General features: G+C 29.1%; 2 protein-coding genes and 3 long non-coding RNA genes across 5 annotated transcripts; 1 reads left to right on the top strand and 4 right to left on the bottom strand.

Moving 5' to 3' along the window:
* Positions 1–1,045: 1,045 nt before the first annotated feature.
* Positions 1,046–5,812, bottom strand: dx (deltex). The gene is made up of 5 exons (XM_065507977.1): positions 4,762–5,812; positions 3,363–3,534; positions 2,043–3,301; positions 1,833–1,975; positions 1,046–1,763 (listed from the first exon to the last, which is right to left on the bottom strand). Exons 1-5 carry the CDS (start codon positions 5,215–5,217, stop codon positions 1,463–1,465), a joined length of 2,331 nt encoding a protein of 776 aa, XP_065364049.1. The 5' UTR covers positions 5,218–5,812; the 3' UTR covers positions 1,046–1,462.
* A 1,855-nt stretch (positions 5,813–7,667) lies between these two features.
* On the top strand, positions 7,668–9,264 carry RpL7A (ribosomal protein L7A). Its single transcript, XM_065506808.1, has 4 exons — positions 7,668–7,827; positions 7,972–8,095; positions 8,163–8,533; positions 8,801–9,264. The coding sequence occupies exons 1-4, from the start codon at positions 7,813–7,815 to the stop codon at positions 9,104–9,106; spliced, it is 816 nt and encodes a 271-aa protein (XP_065362880.1). The 5' UTR covers positions 7,668–7,812; the 3' UTR covers positions 9,107–9,264.
* Positions 9,265–9,859: 595 nt separating this feature from the next.
* Positions 9,860–10,805, bottom strand: LOC135959303 (uncharacterized). The gene is made up of 3 exons (XR_010576521.1): positions 10,601–10,805; positions 10,348–10,549; positions 9,860–10,220 (listed from the first exon to the last, which is right to left on the bottom strand). It is a non-coding gene; the product is annotated as an uncharacterized LOC135959303 (long non-coding RNA).
* Positions 10,806–11,899: 1,094 nt separating this feature from the next.
* LOC135956256 (uncharacterized) lies at positions 11,900–12,884 on the bottom strand. The gene is made up of 3 exons (XR_010576368.1): positions 12,572–12,884; positions 12,319–12,520; positions 11,900–12,191 (listed from the first exon to the last, which is right to left on the bottom strand). It is a non-coding gene; the product is annotated as an uncharacterized LOC135956256 (long non-coding RNA).
* Positions 12,885–13,766: 882 nt separating this feature from the next.
* LOC135959308 (uncharacterized) lies at positions 13,767–14,720 on the bottom strand. Its single transcript, XR_010576522.1, has 3 exons — positions 14,366–14,720; positions 14,113–14,314; positions 13,767–13,985 (listed from the first exon to the last, which is right to left on the bottom strand). It is a non-coding gene; the product is annotated as an uncharacterized LOC135959308 (long non-coding RNA).
* Positions 14,721–15,538: the final 818 nt, after the last annotated feature.

The following is a 15,538-nucleotide window of genomic DNA, read 5'->3' as shown; positions in this document are numbered from 1 at the left end:
TCGTATATGACACTATATATAAATGGTAGTCCTAGGGTCACTGAGTGCAACCGTAGTACTGGGATATCTGAAATAGTCTTGGGATTTCAATAAATTTAAGTTTTTCTCGCACATCGAGAAACGATAAAATTTTTTGTTTCACACTTCATGTGAGAAGTTTTCCGATGCGAGAAATACAGAAACGAGCTACTGGAGAGGAATATTGAATACACATTTATATTAAACTGAGCTTGATCATTAATTTCGGCTGTGCCGAATCTTATATACCCTTCACCAAATTACACTTCAAAATAAAAATTCTAAATATTTTTAAAGTAATTTTTAAAATTTTTATAAATTCATTTCTTTTATTTATTTATTTTTATATTAAAATTTTCTTTAATAATAATTTCTGTAAAACATTAATTAAAATCAAACAAATGGCGTTATTCTAAAAATAAATCCTTTACAAATACTCACACAAACGAGTACGTTAAAGATTATTTGTCTTTTCTTTTTTGTTTTTTTGTTTTTGCTACAAAATTTCAATTGTATAAAAATATTAACATTAAAAAAAACTTAACGCTAAATCAGCTTGTAATACTTGATTTGAAGAAAATAATACAAGTTTTTTTTTTCATCTAACTAATAAATGTGTAAAGATATCTGGGTAATATGTATGTTGTCATATAAATTTAAAGTAAATATTAAAGTTATTTTTTATATAACTAAAAATATAATAATTTCAGTTATAAATTGAGAAGACTTAAAGCGATATATTTGTATGACATAGTCTCTATGCTACATTAAACTATAAATAGTAAAAAAAATGGAAGAACATTAATCACAATAAAATTTATTAAAAAAAAGTGTTTAGAAAATATGTATATTGTAAAAGATTCGTAATGTTTAACATTAATATAAAATGTTTTTTTTTTTTTTTTTTTTTGAAAAAATAAAATTAATCAATAATAATAAATGTACTTGAATGTATTGAACAATAGTTCCGGTGTTTGTTTAAAAATCTTAATTCAATTTGAAATTTAACAGAAGGCCTCAATGTGTTTTTTTTTAAATTTTATTTTGTAGTATTATTTACTAAACACTTTTAACTTTTATTGTTTCTGCTTGTTAAATTTATCCCTTAATGGAATTGTGTTTTTTGTGGATTTTATTGCTACGCTAAAATCTAGTCTTATTGCTCTAGTATATTATTATTTGTTTCTGTTGTTGTTGGTTTATTTAATTTTCCAATTCAGTTCATTTTAAAGTTTGAGTTGCTCAAACTGGTGGGTGTTGAAATGTGTTTGTGTATGATGGGGATGTGTAAAAAAATGTATGTGTCATTTGATTTAATGAATCGAGACATTGCACTCATTAGATGTTTGTTAGCAAAACTAAATTTAAATAAAGAATACAAAAAAAAAATAATACAAATTGAAAACAATGAAATGTTTAAATAAATAAATGAATTGAATGTCATTTAATCGGTAACACCCAAATGCACCAGCTGTTGCATGCAACGTTGCAAATAGGTGGGATCTGGAAACATATTAAATTGCGTCTTGTGATCAACACTATTCCAAATGACAACATCTTCCCGTCCCGTGGTCACCGAACGTCCAATCGAAAATAACAGTCTGCGATCAAAGGCGATTTTAAGAAATCGCAAAACCTTACGACCCAATGGACAGTCGGGCAAATAGCATACACGTGGAAATCCTACAGCAAAGAAAGCCCGTCCTGGATGTGGATGTTCTTGATTTTGTATGCCGGAAGCAATGCTAAAAGAGAAAATTAATGATATTAGGCATTTTTTGGGAGTTTTCTAAAAGTTTTTAATGCAAACTTACTCATAGACGATTTGTATGGTGTTTTGACCCTCATGACCGGGTAGATTTTTACTCAAAATACTCCATGACATTGTGCCGTTCGGTTGATTGCCAATTTTCTCACCATAAACAATGCCACAGACGGGACATTCGATAAAGAGATTCTGAAAATAGAAACAAATTTCTAGTGAAAACTTATTTTAGTTTAAACAAGCATCGTTCTACACTTACCTTGTTCAAATCATTTTGTTGTGCTATAATCATGCCATTCAAACACTGTAAATGCATTAAATGCTGGCATCGACTCAAAGCGATTGCCGGATTTTGGGCATTGTGAATCAGCTCCTCCATGCACATGGGACAGGGCTGAGCATTGGGCCACACAGGGGGCTCAACGACTTTAACGAAACGTGAGATCATATCACTGGCAGGATCCACACCAACAATCGAGCCAGCAATTGGCTGCTGTTGCAATTGATGATGCTGCTGCTGTTGTTGCTGTTGCTGCTGATTTGATGATGAGTGCTGAGAAGACGACGTACCAGACGCCGCCACAGTAATAGAACCACCAGCTGATGAGGGTATAGGTGGCGGCGCAGGGGCCCTTTCTGCTGTCATCATCGAGGAGGAAGACGAAATGGAAGACATGGTTGAGGAGGCGGGCAACGAAGGCACGAACACTTCGTCACTACCCAAGGAACAGTCTAACAGATCATTGACTGATATGGCAAAATTACGACTACGTAGACTTTCTTTACTCTCGTGACTGAGATAAGTGGAGACGGTGTCAACGCTGGGTCTACGATGCGATTTCATACTATTCGTATCGGTGTCTGAGGCCCGGGTGCGAGAACGTGAGCGATGCATACTCATGCGACTGCTGCGTTTCGATTGTAATGAACCCTCAGAACAACGACTATGATGGCTGCTCATAGAGGAGGTTAAAACATTGCTGGAATGTGAAAATGGCTGTAAATGATTTGTCTGCGTCTGAAGATGATTCGAGTTGTTGGATGCGTTTGTGGGCTGCGGTGAGATATTGTGGTGTTGTTGCTGCTGTTGTTGTTGTTGTTGGTGGTGATTTTTTGAACTACTGCTACCGAATATATTGAGGTTATTTAAAATTTGCCTTAAATTCGCAGTTGATAATTCACCATTACGTTTAGTGGTTTTACGATTGCTCTGTTGCTGCTGCTGTTGTTGTTGTACAGGTGCTGTATGAGATGAGTTTTGCTGCAGCTGCAGCTGCTGCTGCTGGTGGGTATGTTGGTTATGCGTATGAGTATGGCTGTGAGAATGTGGTAAAGATTGTGGTTGACGACTTGAGCTGCTATTATTAAGAGCAAAAGCCGCATTATTATTTAAACGTTGTAAGTGGGGCTGATGCTGTTGTTGCTGCTGTTTGTTATTGTTGTCAGTATGCGACTTGGCCGCTAATTTGGGTAAAGTGTTGTTTCTTTTGTGGCCATACTCGGAGTAATTTGTTTGTACTGAAAACGGGAGAAAAAAAAGTAGACAAATCTTTATGATTGTTATTCTGTATGTACTAACCACTTAATTGTTGAGCCTGTTGCGGGGTTAGCTTAACCAATGGATATGGAGCTTGTTGAGTACGTTTAATACTTCGTATGGGACCACTTGGTTGTCGTGTTTGTGTTAAATTGCAAAAATTTATGGTATAAGGAAGACTGGAGGTGCCATATAAATCAAGTATTTGTTCGCCCTGAAATATATAGGGAATTGTTTAATGTTATTTGGTTACACAGAATATAAATTTACAAATAATCCCAGTTTAAGAGAAATTAGCTTAATGTTTGTTTTCCAATTTACCTAGCACAGACAAAAACCAAATATTTTAACATTGATCATGTCACAGTCTACATAACGCTGTTAATCACTTAATAATCATGATATATTAATTATAATATATACAATATAGTATGTACAAATCGTAACCTAAAATGCAAAACAACGTATCATCAAAAAATTCGAAATTGATTTTATTATTGATTACGATTCACTACATCATATTACAGATGTGTACAAAATTTTAAACTTTTACTATCAAAAATAACCAAGTTATAACCTAAATTGGAACTAAATTATCATAAAGTACATGATTTTCTTAAACAAAATAACGTATACGCTTTGAGTAATTAACTAATAAATCGTTTTACCTTAATTTAGTATCCTATTTTTTTTTTTTAATAAATTAGTTGCAATTGAATATTCTTTGAAATCTTTATGACAATTTAAGATTAGTTTAAAAAAGTAGTTGTTAGTATTTAAAATAAAAAAAAAATATTTTTATTTAAGTTTTTCTTTTTTCATAAAAATTTATATTGATGATTGTTGTTTCAAAAAACAACAATTCAAAAAAACGTAAGCCACATATCTTAATGTGTGCTTTGAAAAAATTAGTATTTTTTATAAAATTTATTTCTAGTGTCATTGTAAATCAGATTTGAAAATTTTGTTTCAATATCTCAAGTAGTTTTCATTTTATATCGTTTTTTGCTTCTCCCCTATAAACTTATGAAAAGTGATGTTACGTTATTTTGCATTTTAAGTGACGATATGTTGTGAAGCTATCTGAAGTAATAATAGAATTCAAATTATTTGATTTTTTTTTTTAAAAATAGCTTGATTTGTGATCATTTTGGGAACTGGGTTTAATGGTTTGCCTGTATAGATATGTTGTTCCATAGGGTACTTGTTGAAACTGTAATAGTGGGATATCTGATATAATGTTTGGAATGTTTTAAATTTTTCAAAATCAAACCCCAGGTTTCATTTTCATCCGTTTTTTTTTGGAAACTCTACTGTAAAGTTGCAAAATGGGATGTGCTAAAAAATTAGGTTTTTGTCTGTGCTAGTTAAATTTTAATTTATCTTCAAACATATATTATAGTATTCGTATTACATATGTATGTATATTTATTAAACTTACCTTAGACCAGGCATCTTCAATGATACACTGAACATGCATATTGTAGGGATGCCAATCGCCCGAAGCCGTCCCAGCCCATTCCCATTTTGTCCCCTTACCGGCCGGTGATGTGGGTGTATAAAACATACGCCGCACACCCGCCATAGAACGGCTTGAACCATCTTCAGTCTCTTGCGTCATTGTCCTAACATTGACATAGTACTTATCCAATTCGGGATCGGCATCGCTGAGTAAAACACGCGTCAATTTCTTGGCATGAGCACGTTCCAAATGTTGTGATACGGCAGGCGTATAGGGCAACCATTTGCCACCGCGTGATTCAAATTCCCATACCACAACGGCATGAGTATTAAGATTAGATGGAATACCTGCACCACCTCCGCCACTACTAACGCCACCTCCTACGCCTGAGCTACCACCACCTGTAGCCATAGCACCACTATTAACATGTGCCATATTTTAGCCATAGACCATAAAAGGATCTATTTAAAAGCTTTACCAACACAAATGCACTCAAATCATTATCACTAGTTCTGTTTAAGTTTCGTTGTTTTTAATTCTTCATGTTTTTCTATCACAATTAATTGGTATAATTAGAATTTAATACGTTTTCTTTCACCAGATTTCTTTGTTTCTTGCTTTCGATTGCTTTTATAATATTTCAATTCTAGTTTATTTTTTTATTCTTTTCAATTTACCCCATTCACAAAGTGCAACACAGCAAATTTGTGTTATTTGACTTTTTCCCCGTCTTCTGTTTTATTTTTGTACGACGAATGTCCAACAGAAAAAGTAAACAAAAATAAGATGAAAATAAAAAATGGTGGATGTATCTATGATGTATCATATAAAAAATTTCACAATTTTATTAATTTCTTTCAACTTCTAGGCATTTTTCTATCTGGTTCGTGCAAACTCTGCCGTTTTTGCATTGCAATTTGTTGTTTGGCACTTTAATGAACTTTTAACTTAGTTTTATTATGGCCAATTTGTTTAATTGAAAAATTACAATTCTATTCACACACACTCTGGCTCCCGATAAAAAAATCTCGACATACAACACACATACATACAAAATACGAACGAGAAGATGATAAAAGAAGTCAATCTAATTAAACAGAAAGTTCACAAGAAAAAGGAAAATGAAAAAAAATATCTACTAGGGAGAATGTAGGTGTAAAAAAGGGAATGTCAAAAATTTAATTTATGTTAACAGAGTTGTATTTCAGTGTAGAACTTTTAGCCGGTATATGAGATTATTTGTTAAAATTTATATTTATTGCAACAATTTTAAAACAAAAATAAACAGCTTGTATTTTAATAATTTTGTTGGGAATTATACGTCAAAATTTGTGTCTGCTCTCTATTAGTTTAGGCGTTACTTCACTTTGAAGTCGTTATATATAATGTTATATATTTAACTAGCTGGCCGTCCCGACTTCGATCGGTCGCTATTAATAAATATTTACTTCGTATGGGAGGTGCCACACCCATTGAACCTATAACAAAATTTCATCAAAATCGGCCCAGCCGTTAAGGAGGAGTTCAGTTACTAACACACGCACAGAAGTATTATATATACTAGGATCGCCTGGTGGCCGAAATTCGACCAATTTTTAAAAGCTTTTTACAACATTTATTGAAAGAATTTTGAAACTATTTTTTATATTGTGAATATATAGAGCAAATAATCTTTTAAACCATATATGTTTCATCAATATTGGTGGACAATAACATACTTAAAAGTGTACCACAAAAAAACGTGTAGCCTATTAATCTTGATTATTCATATCCCAATTAATTGAATAATTTTGATTGTTGAAGGCAAATAATAATTGATTTGTAGCAAAATTTTAATAATTTCAAATAAATTATTGGAATTTTGTGTAACTTTTGTTTCTTTAACTTTTCTGAAAAAAAAATATTCAAATTTGAAAAATTCTAATTGATTCATTAATCATAGTTTTGATTAATCAATTAAAATTGTTTCGACATTTTTTTACTTTTTGACGCAAATAAATTGTCACTTCATGAGCAGGGGTGCTATGTTATTTAATGGGCTGAGGTGCTAAGTTATGAATATTTTTAATTTTAAAGTGAAGTCTAACAGGATTTCAATTGAATATACGTTTTGAAAACTATATTCCGTAACTTCAGCTTTAAAAAAGATTACCTTTTACCCGATATATACGTATATTTCTAATATAAATTAAAATTGACTGGGGTTTCTATTAAATTATAGTAAATTTCTGCGTTTTTAATCATTAAAGTTTAACAAAAATGCATTTATAAGAAGTACCTATATCCTCTTAGCATTGGCTAAACAACGGAAACATTTAAAATTCTACAAGAAATAAGACAAACTAAAATAATATTTAGAAAACGATGTAAAATCCATTATTTTTTTCCGTTTTTTTCAATACTTGTTATATTTTGATATTTTATTTTTGACATTTCTTTACGCACAATCGAGTTAAGATTTCCGAAAAATTAAAAACCTTAATAATTAACAATTTTAATGCTGGATAATCTGTGATAAATATTTAATTAAGAAATCAGCAGTTTAAAAATTATAAACAAAATTCGTGAGTGAGGTACTGTAGAAACTCAACATTTGGCAGCAGGAGTCGTAAAACTACTAAAACACAATGTAAATTTTCAAAAGTAGCAAGCAAACGAACAAACTAAATTTTTCTATTATTATTAAGCTCTAAATGTGAAAGAAATTTTTTTTATATTATAAATTTATGTTAAAAACAAAATTACAAAAAATATATATTTATTAAATGCTATAATTGTTATCATTTATGCTACATACATATTACACAGAGTTGCTTCTGTTTATATTCCAAAGTGTCACATCAAAAACGACACTAGGTGTCGCCCATGTGGAAGAAAATACAACCCTGTCGCAAGTTTGACATCGGTAATATTTCCGTTTTGCTCAACTCCTTTCCTTTTTGACAAGCAGACATAAAAGCTGGTCTTTTTTTTGACCTGCCGTAAAAATCTGCTTTTTTCATTAACATCTTTTAAAAGAAATAATCCATAATGGTTGTTAAGAAGGTACGTGAAAACCAAATAGTGCATGAATACAGTGTTTCCATTAAATAACAAAGAAAAACTTTTGGAATTTGTGTTTCAATGTTTACAAAATTTTAAGTGAATCTAAACAGATTGATTGAACTGCGTTGTGTTGTTTTTTTTTAGCCCAAGCCAAAGAAGAAGCCAGTGACCAAGAAGGTTGCCCCAGCTCCTTTGGCCGTCAAGAAGCCAGTCGTCAAGAAAGTTGTTAACCAACTTTTCGAAAAGCGCCCCAAGAACTTTGGCATTGGTAAGTAAAAAATAATCGTAAGCCGAGTTGTTAGATGTCCGTACTAAGTTCTAAATTTTTATTTTAGGACAAAACGTTCAACACAAACGCGATTTATCTCGCTTCGTAAGATGGCCCAAGTACATTCGCGTCCAACGCCAAAAGGCTGTTTTGCAAAAACGTTTGAAGGTGCCCCCACCAATTCATCAATTCAGCCAAACTTTGGACAAGACCACCGCCGTCAAAATGTTCAAGTTGTTGGAGAAATACCGTCCTGAATCCGCCATTGCCAAGAAGCAACGCTTGAAGAAGATTGCTGAAGCCAAGGCTGCCGGTAAGGATGTCCAGCCCAAGAAGAAGCCCTCTTTCATCCGTGCTGGTACCAACACCGTCACCAAGTTGGTAGAACAAAAGAAAGCTCAATTGGTCGTCATCGCTCACGATGTTGATCCCCTTGAGGTAAGTGTCAAATGTAAACAATACAAAAATGAAATATATTCGTAAAGCCGGCATGTAATACCAAAATATTAAATGATGTAAAACATGAATTTCTTCAACTGAAGTTGTATTTAATGCCCTCTTGAGGGATAAATAACAATCTTGTGGAAACTTGACAATCTGACTAAATACTGCCAAAAATACGTTTTATTATTTTTATTTTTTTTTAGATATTGAACACTGCTTTTATTATTGAAAATTAATATAATTTTTTGTTTATTCTTTTAGTTGGTATTGTTCTTGCCTGCCTTGTGCCGCAAAATGGGTGTCCCATACTGCATTGTCAAGGGTAAAGCCCGTCTCGGTATGTTGGTCCGTCGCAAGACCTGCACCGCTTTGGCTTTGACCAACGTCGAAGCTAACGACAAGGCCAACTTCAGCAAGGTTGTTGAAGCCATCAAGACCAACTACAACGATCGTCATGATGAAATCCGCAGACACTGGGGAGGTGGTATTTTGGGTTCAAAGAGTTTGGCTCGCATCGCTAAATTGGAACGCGCCAAGGCTCGCGAACTCGCCCAAAAGCAAGGTTAAGACGCTGACTTTGTGTTATGTTTTATTAAAATACACATTTTTTATTTGATAACAATGGCTTAAATCAAACGGCTATATGCAAGAGGAAGAACTGTTTTAAAGTTTGATTCTTAAAAAAAAGTAATAAAACTAAAACTTAGTTTGATATAAACTTTAAATTGCAAGTGTTTTCATTTTCTAAACTGGTTATGTTCCATGGGTTTGATAAAGGAAATCTACAGAAGTTATTTTATTAATTAGCAATTCATTAAAAATGTGTGTTGAAAATGTAACAAGTTTTCAAATCTAATATAGACATAAATGCGTCTATGCTAAAAAGCTATTGTTAACTTTTACAATCGTTTTAGAAAAACAATTCTGCAATATAATTGGAATGTTCTGAAATTCAATTGGAATTTTCTGAAACATTATTAGGTTTTTATATACTTACACATACCACATATACCAATAAAATAATAACGACATTAAGGTTTTATAAAAAATACAAATTTATTATAAAGAAATATTTAACAAAAAAAACTTTTAAATAATAGTTAAATAACTATTATTTAAATGTTTAGTAAAAAAAAGGATAAAATAAAATATAACAACAATTTAATAAAAACAAAATTAAACTAGTTTATTCGCTATGTTTGGTAAAACGAATATATTTTACACCGAAACAAAACATATTCTTCAATATCGAAATCTCGAATATTGAAAAATTGTTATATAAGTTATTTTCATTAATTTTATTTCGGTTAAATAACTCTTTCGAAATAAAATTAATGAAAAATCTATTCGTTTTACAATACATAAGCAAATATTACAAATTAAAAACAGTAAATTTAATAAACATTTTTAAACAAAGCCGAAGATGAACAAAATTTTATAAATTATATTATCATTATGATTTTGAAAGTTTCATCGGCTACAGAAGTCAATACTAATTGTATCGAAAGCCGCAAAATGTAAATAAAACCATAGAGTATGTTGCATGCTATTAGAAACGGCAACATAAACAGTTTTGATCGCACTTCAATGATTTGATTAACATCAACATACAGAAACGTCCATATATTGAGGTTCCCCATAAGGTTATTGCGTTTCTCTAATATTTTGGGAAGAAACCAACCTAAAAGTAAATCCAAATAATGTAGACAGATACAAAAAATGCGACCCATGATTATTGTGAACAGCAAAACATAATTCGCATTCAATTTACGATTAGGAGCTGAATATTTTGATATTGATGAACTTACTTCAGCTATTTTATTTTCACAGTTGTAATTGTTTGAATCATGTTGATGTTGATTTGAATCTAACAATGTTTCAGAATCGCTAGCTTCTGCAAAGTTGGAATTATTTTTATCTTGTTGGCTGGCTTCTTTCATAGTGTTGGAGTTCATTTGAATTGGTTGCATTTGTTTTAATTTGACTTGCTTTTTGTTTCTTGTTTAATAGCTGAAATTATTTGTTTAGTTAATTTTATTCGTCTATTTTAATAATTCTTACCTTTATTTGAATTATATTCTTCTTTATTTTTATTTAAATGTATTCAATACGTCCTCTCAGATTATTATTAATTTTTGAACAATTCTCAGCCTTTATTTGAATTATATTATTTTCTTTAATAATTATTTGGTTTGAAAAACGTCTTCTCAGTTTGTTTATTTATTTTTATTTGAAAATTATTGACATTTGTTTTGACATAAAAAGCAAAGGTTGCTTTTGGTATTTTGTATAATTTATTTTCATAATATTTTCAGAGTCTTCAAGTTTTTTTATTTTTTGATTAAATATAATAAATTGAACAAATCTTTTTCGATTTTTTGTAAATATTTATAACCAATAACTATTATTTCAAATGGAAATCATGGAAATATTGATCGTGGTTTAAATAAGCATTTAACCATGATTTTCATTTTGTAGTAAATGCTATCGCGAGCGGTATCTGAGTATAACAAGAATATATGATGTTACTGCTGATTCTTTCGTTTGGGCCCTATCATGTTTTCAACAGACAGATATACATATCGATGGCTTAATATAAAAAGGCCCTAACTCGTGTTTTTTTAAGTCGAGATTTTTTTGGTTAATTATGATATATAATCGGACCATTTATCGAAATAAACCAAAATCTGGACTTACAAAAAAACACGAGTTAGGGCCTTTTTATATTAAGCCATCGATATATACTTTTTGGTTGTGCGTCAAATATTTTTATATGTTACAAAGGGAATGAAAAAATCAATATACCCCCCATCTTTTTTGATGGTGGGTATAAAAATCAACGAGAACATTAAAATTTATGTAAAACATATAAACAAATCTGATAATTCTGTAATATAATTGGAAATTTCTGAAATTCAATTGGAATTTTCTGAAACGTTATTAGGTTTTTATATACTTACACATACCACATATACCAATAAAATAATAACGACATTATATTTAAGGTTTTATAAAAAGTACAAATTTATTAAAAAGAAATATTAACAAAAAAACTTTTAAATAATAGCTAAATAACTATTATTTAAATGTTTAGTAAAAAAAAGTATAAAATAAAATTTAACAACAATTTAATAAAAACAAAATTAAAATAATAATCTATTCGCTAAGTTTGGTAAAACGAATATATTTTACACTGAAACAAAACTATTCTTCAATATCGAAATCTCGAATATTGAAAAATTGTTATATAAGTTATTTTCATTAATTTTATTTCGGTTAAATAACTCTTTCGAAATAAAATTAATGAAAAATCCATTCGTTTTACAATACATAAGCAAATATAACAAATTAAAAACAGGAAATTTAATAGACATTTTTAAACAAATCCGAAGATGAAAAAATTATATAAATTATTATATTATCATTATGATTTTGAAAGTTTCATCGGCTACAGAAGTCAATACTAATTGTATCGAAAGCCGCAAAATGTAAATAAAACCATAGAGTATGTTGCATGCTATTAGAAACGGCAACATAAACACTTTTGATCGCACTTCAATGATTTGATTAACATCAACATACAGAAACGTCCATATATTGAGATTCCCCATAAGGTTATCGCGTTTCTCTAATATTTTGGGAAGAAACCAACCTAAAAGTAAATCCAAATAATGTAGACAGATACAAAAAATACGACCCATGATTATTGTCAACAGCATAACATAATTCGCATTCAGTTTACGATTAGGATCTGAATATTTTGATATTGATGAACTTACTTCTGCTTTTTTATTTTCACAGTTGGAATTATTTGCATCATGTTGATGTTGATTTGAATCTAACAATGTTTCAGAATCGCTGGCTTCTGCAAAGTTGGAATTATTTTTATCTTGTTGGCTGGCTTCTTTCATCGTGTTGAAGTTCATTTGAATTGGTTGCATTTGTTTTAATTTGACTTGCTTTTTGTTTCTTGTTTAATAGCTGAAATTATTTGTTTAATTAATTTTATTCGTATTTTTTAATAATTCTTACCCTTTATTTGAATTATATTCTTCTTTATTTTTATTTAAATGTATTCAATACGTCCTCTTAGATTATTATTTATTTTTGAACAATTCTCAGCCTTTATTTGAATTATATTATTTTCTTTAATAATTATTTGGTTTGAAAAACGTCTTCTCAGTTTGTTTATTTATTTTTATTTGAAAATTATTGACATTTGTTTTGACATACAAAACAAAGGTTGCTTTGGTATTTTGTATAATTTATTTTCATAATATTTTCAGAGTTTTCAAGTTTTTTTATTTTTTGATTAAATATAATAAATTGAACAAATCTTTTACGATTTTTTGTAAATATTTATAATCAATAACTATTATTTCAAATGGAAATCATGGAAATATTGATCGTGGTTTAAATAAGCATTTAACAATGATTTTAATTTTGTAGTAAATGCTATCGCAAGCGGTATCTGAGGATAACAAGATTATATTATGTTACTGCTGACTCTTTTCGTTTGGGCCCTATCGTGTTTTCAACAGACCTATCGTGCGTCAAATATTTTTATATGTTACAAAGGGAATGAAAAAATCAATATACCCCCATCTTCTTTGATGGTGGGTATAAAAATCAACGAGAACATTAAAATTTATGTAAAACATATAAACAAATCTGATAATTCTGTAATATAATTGCAAATTTCTGAAATTCAATTGGAATTTTCTGAAACGTTTTTAGGTTTTTATATACTTACACATACCACATATACCAATAAAATAATAATAACATTATATTTAAGGTTTTATAAAAAGTACAAATTTATTAAAAAGAAATATTTAACAAAAAACCTTTAAATAATAGCTAAATAACTATTATTTAAATGTTTAGTAAAAAAAGGATAAAATAAAATATAACAACAATTTAATAAAAACAAAATTAAAATAGTTTATTCGCTATGTTTGGTAAAACGAATATATTTTACACTGAAACAAAACATATTCTTCAATATCGAAATCTCGAATATTGAAAAATTGTTATATAAGTTATTTTCATTAATTTTATTTCGGTTAAATAACTCTTTCGAAATAAAATTAATGAAAAATCCATTCGTTTTACAATACATAAGCAAATATTACAAATTAAAAACAGTAAATTTAATAATAAACATTTTTAAACAAATCCGAAGATGAAAAAAATTATATAAATTATTATATTATCATTATGATTTTGAAAGTTTCATCGGCTACTGAAGTCAATACTAATTGTATCGAAAGCCGCAAAATGTAAATAAAACCATAGAGTATGTTGCATGCTATTAGAAAAGGCAACATAAACACTTTTGATCGCACTTCAATGATTTGATTAACATCAACATACAGAAACGTCCATATATTGAGGTTCCCCATAAGGTTATTGCGTTTCTCTAATATTTTGGGAAGAAACCAACCTAAAAGTAAATCCAAATAATGTAGACAGATACAAAAAATACGACCCATGATTATTGTCAACAGCATAACATAATTCGCATTCAGTTTACGATTAGGATCTGAATATTTTGATATTGATGAACTTACTTCTGCTTTTTTATTTTCACAGTTGGAATTATTTGCATCATGTTGATGTTGATTTGAATCTAACAATGTTTCAGAATCGCTGGCTTCTGCAAAGTTGGAATTATTTTTATCTTGTTGGCTGGCTTCTTTCATCGTGTTGGAGTTCATTTGAATTGGTTGCATTTGTTTTAATTTGACTTGCTTTTTGTTTCTTGTTTAATAGCTGAAATTATTTGTTTAATTAATTTTATTCGTAATTTTTAATAATTCTTACCCTTTATTTGAATTATATTCTTCTTTATTTTTATTTAAATGTATTCAATACGTCCTCTTAGATTATTATTTATTTTTGAACAATTCTCAGCCTTTATTTGAATTATATTATTTTCTTTAATAATTATTTGGTTTGAAAAACGTCTTCTCAGTTTGTTTATTTATTTTTATTTGAAAATTATTGACATTTGTTTTGACATAAAAAGCAAAGGTTGCTTTTGTTATTTTGTGGAATTTATTTTCATAATATTTTCAGAGTTTTCAAGTTTTTTTATTTTTTGATTAAATATAATAAATTGAACAAATCTTTTTCGATTTTTTGTAAATATTTATAACCAATAACTATTATTTCAAATGGAAATCATGGAAATATTGATCGTGGTTTAAATAAGCATTTAACCATGATTCTGATTCTGAGTATAACAAGAATATATGATGTTACTTCTGACTCTTTTCGTTTGGGCCCTATCATGTTTTCAACAGACAGATATACATATCGATGGCTTAATATAAAAAGGCACTAACTCGTGTTTTTTTAAGTCGAGATTTTTTTGGTTAATTATGATATATAATCGGACCATTTATCGAAATAAACGAAAATCTGGACTTACAAAAAAAAACACGAGTTAGGGCCTTTTTATATTAAGCCATCGATATATACTTTTTGGTTGTGCGTCAAATATTTTTATATGTTACAAAGGGAATGAAAAAATCAATATACCCCCCATCTTTTTTGATGGTGGGTATAAAAATCAACGAGAACATTAAAATTTATGTAAAACATATAAACAAATCTGATAATTCTGTAATATAATTGGAAATTTCTGAAATTCAATTGGAATTTTCTGAAACGTTATTAGGTTTTTATATACTTACACATACCACATATACCAATAATAAATAATAACGACATTATATTTAAGGTTTTATAAAAAGTACAAATTTATTAAAAAGAAATATTTAACAAAAAAACTTTTAAATAATAGCTAAATAACTATTATTTAAATGTTTAGTAAAAAAAAGTATAAAATAAAATATAACAACAATTTAATAAAAACAAAATTAAAATAATCTATTCGCTATGTTTGGTAAAACGAATATATTTTACACTGAAACAAAACATATTCTTCAATATCGAAATCTGAAATATTGAAAAATTGTTATATAAGTTATT

Source organism: Calliphora vicina, chromosome 4 (assembly GCF_958450345.1).
Source record: "Calliphora vicina chromosome 4, idCalVici1.1, whole genome shotgun sequence".
Classification (NCBI taxonomy): domain Eukaryota; kingdom Metazoa; phylum Arthropoda; class Insecta; order Diptera; family Calliphoridae; genus Calliphora; species Calliphora vicina.
The sequence above is the reverse complement of the archived record's forward strand: the minus strand, read 5'-3'. Positions and strand labels throughout refer to the sequence as shown.

Excerpts from the sequence above, each read along its gene's own strand:
- dx (XM_065507977.1), bottom strand. The coding sequence starts at position 5,217 with ATGGCACATGTTAATAGTGGTGCTATGGCTACAGGTGGTGGTAGCTCA. Across the intron at positions 3,302-3,362 it reads ACAGGCTCAACAATTAAGTG|TACAAACAAATTACTCCGAG; the intron begins GTTAGTACATAC and ends TCCCGTTTTCAG. Across the intron at positions 1,976-2,042 it reads AACAAAATGATTTGAACAAG|AATCTCTTTATCGAATGTCC; the intron begins GTAAGTGTAGAA and ends TTCTATTTTCAG.
- RpL7A (XM_065506808.1), top strand. Across the intron at positions 8,096-8,162 it reads CCCCAAGAACTTTGGCATTG|GACAAAACGTTCAACACAAA; the intron begins GTAAGTAAAAAA and ends TTTTTATTTTAG. Across the intron at positions 8,534-8,800 it reads ACGATGTTGATCCCCTTGAG|TTGGTATTGTTCTTGCCTGC; the intron begins GTAAGTGTCAAA and ends TTATTCTTTTAG.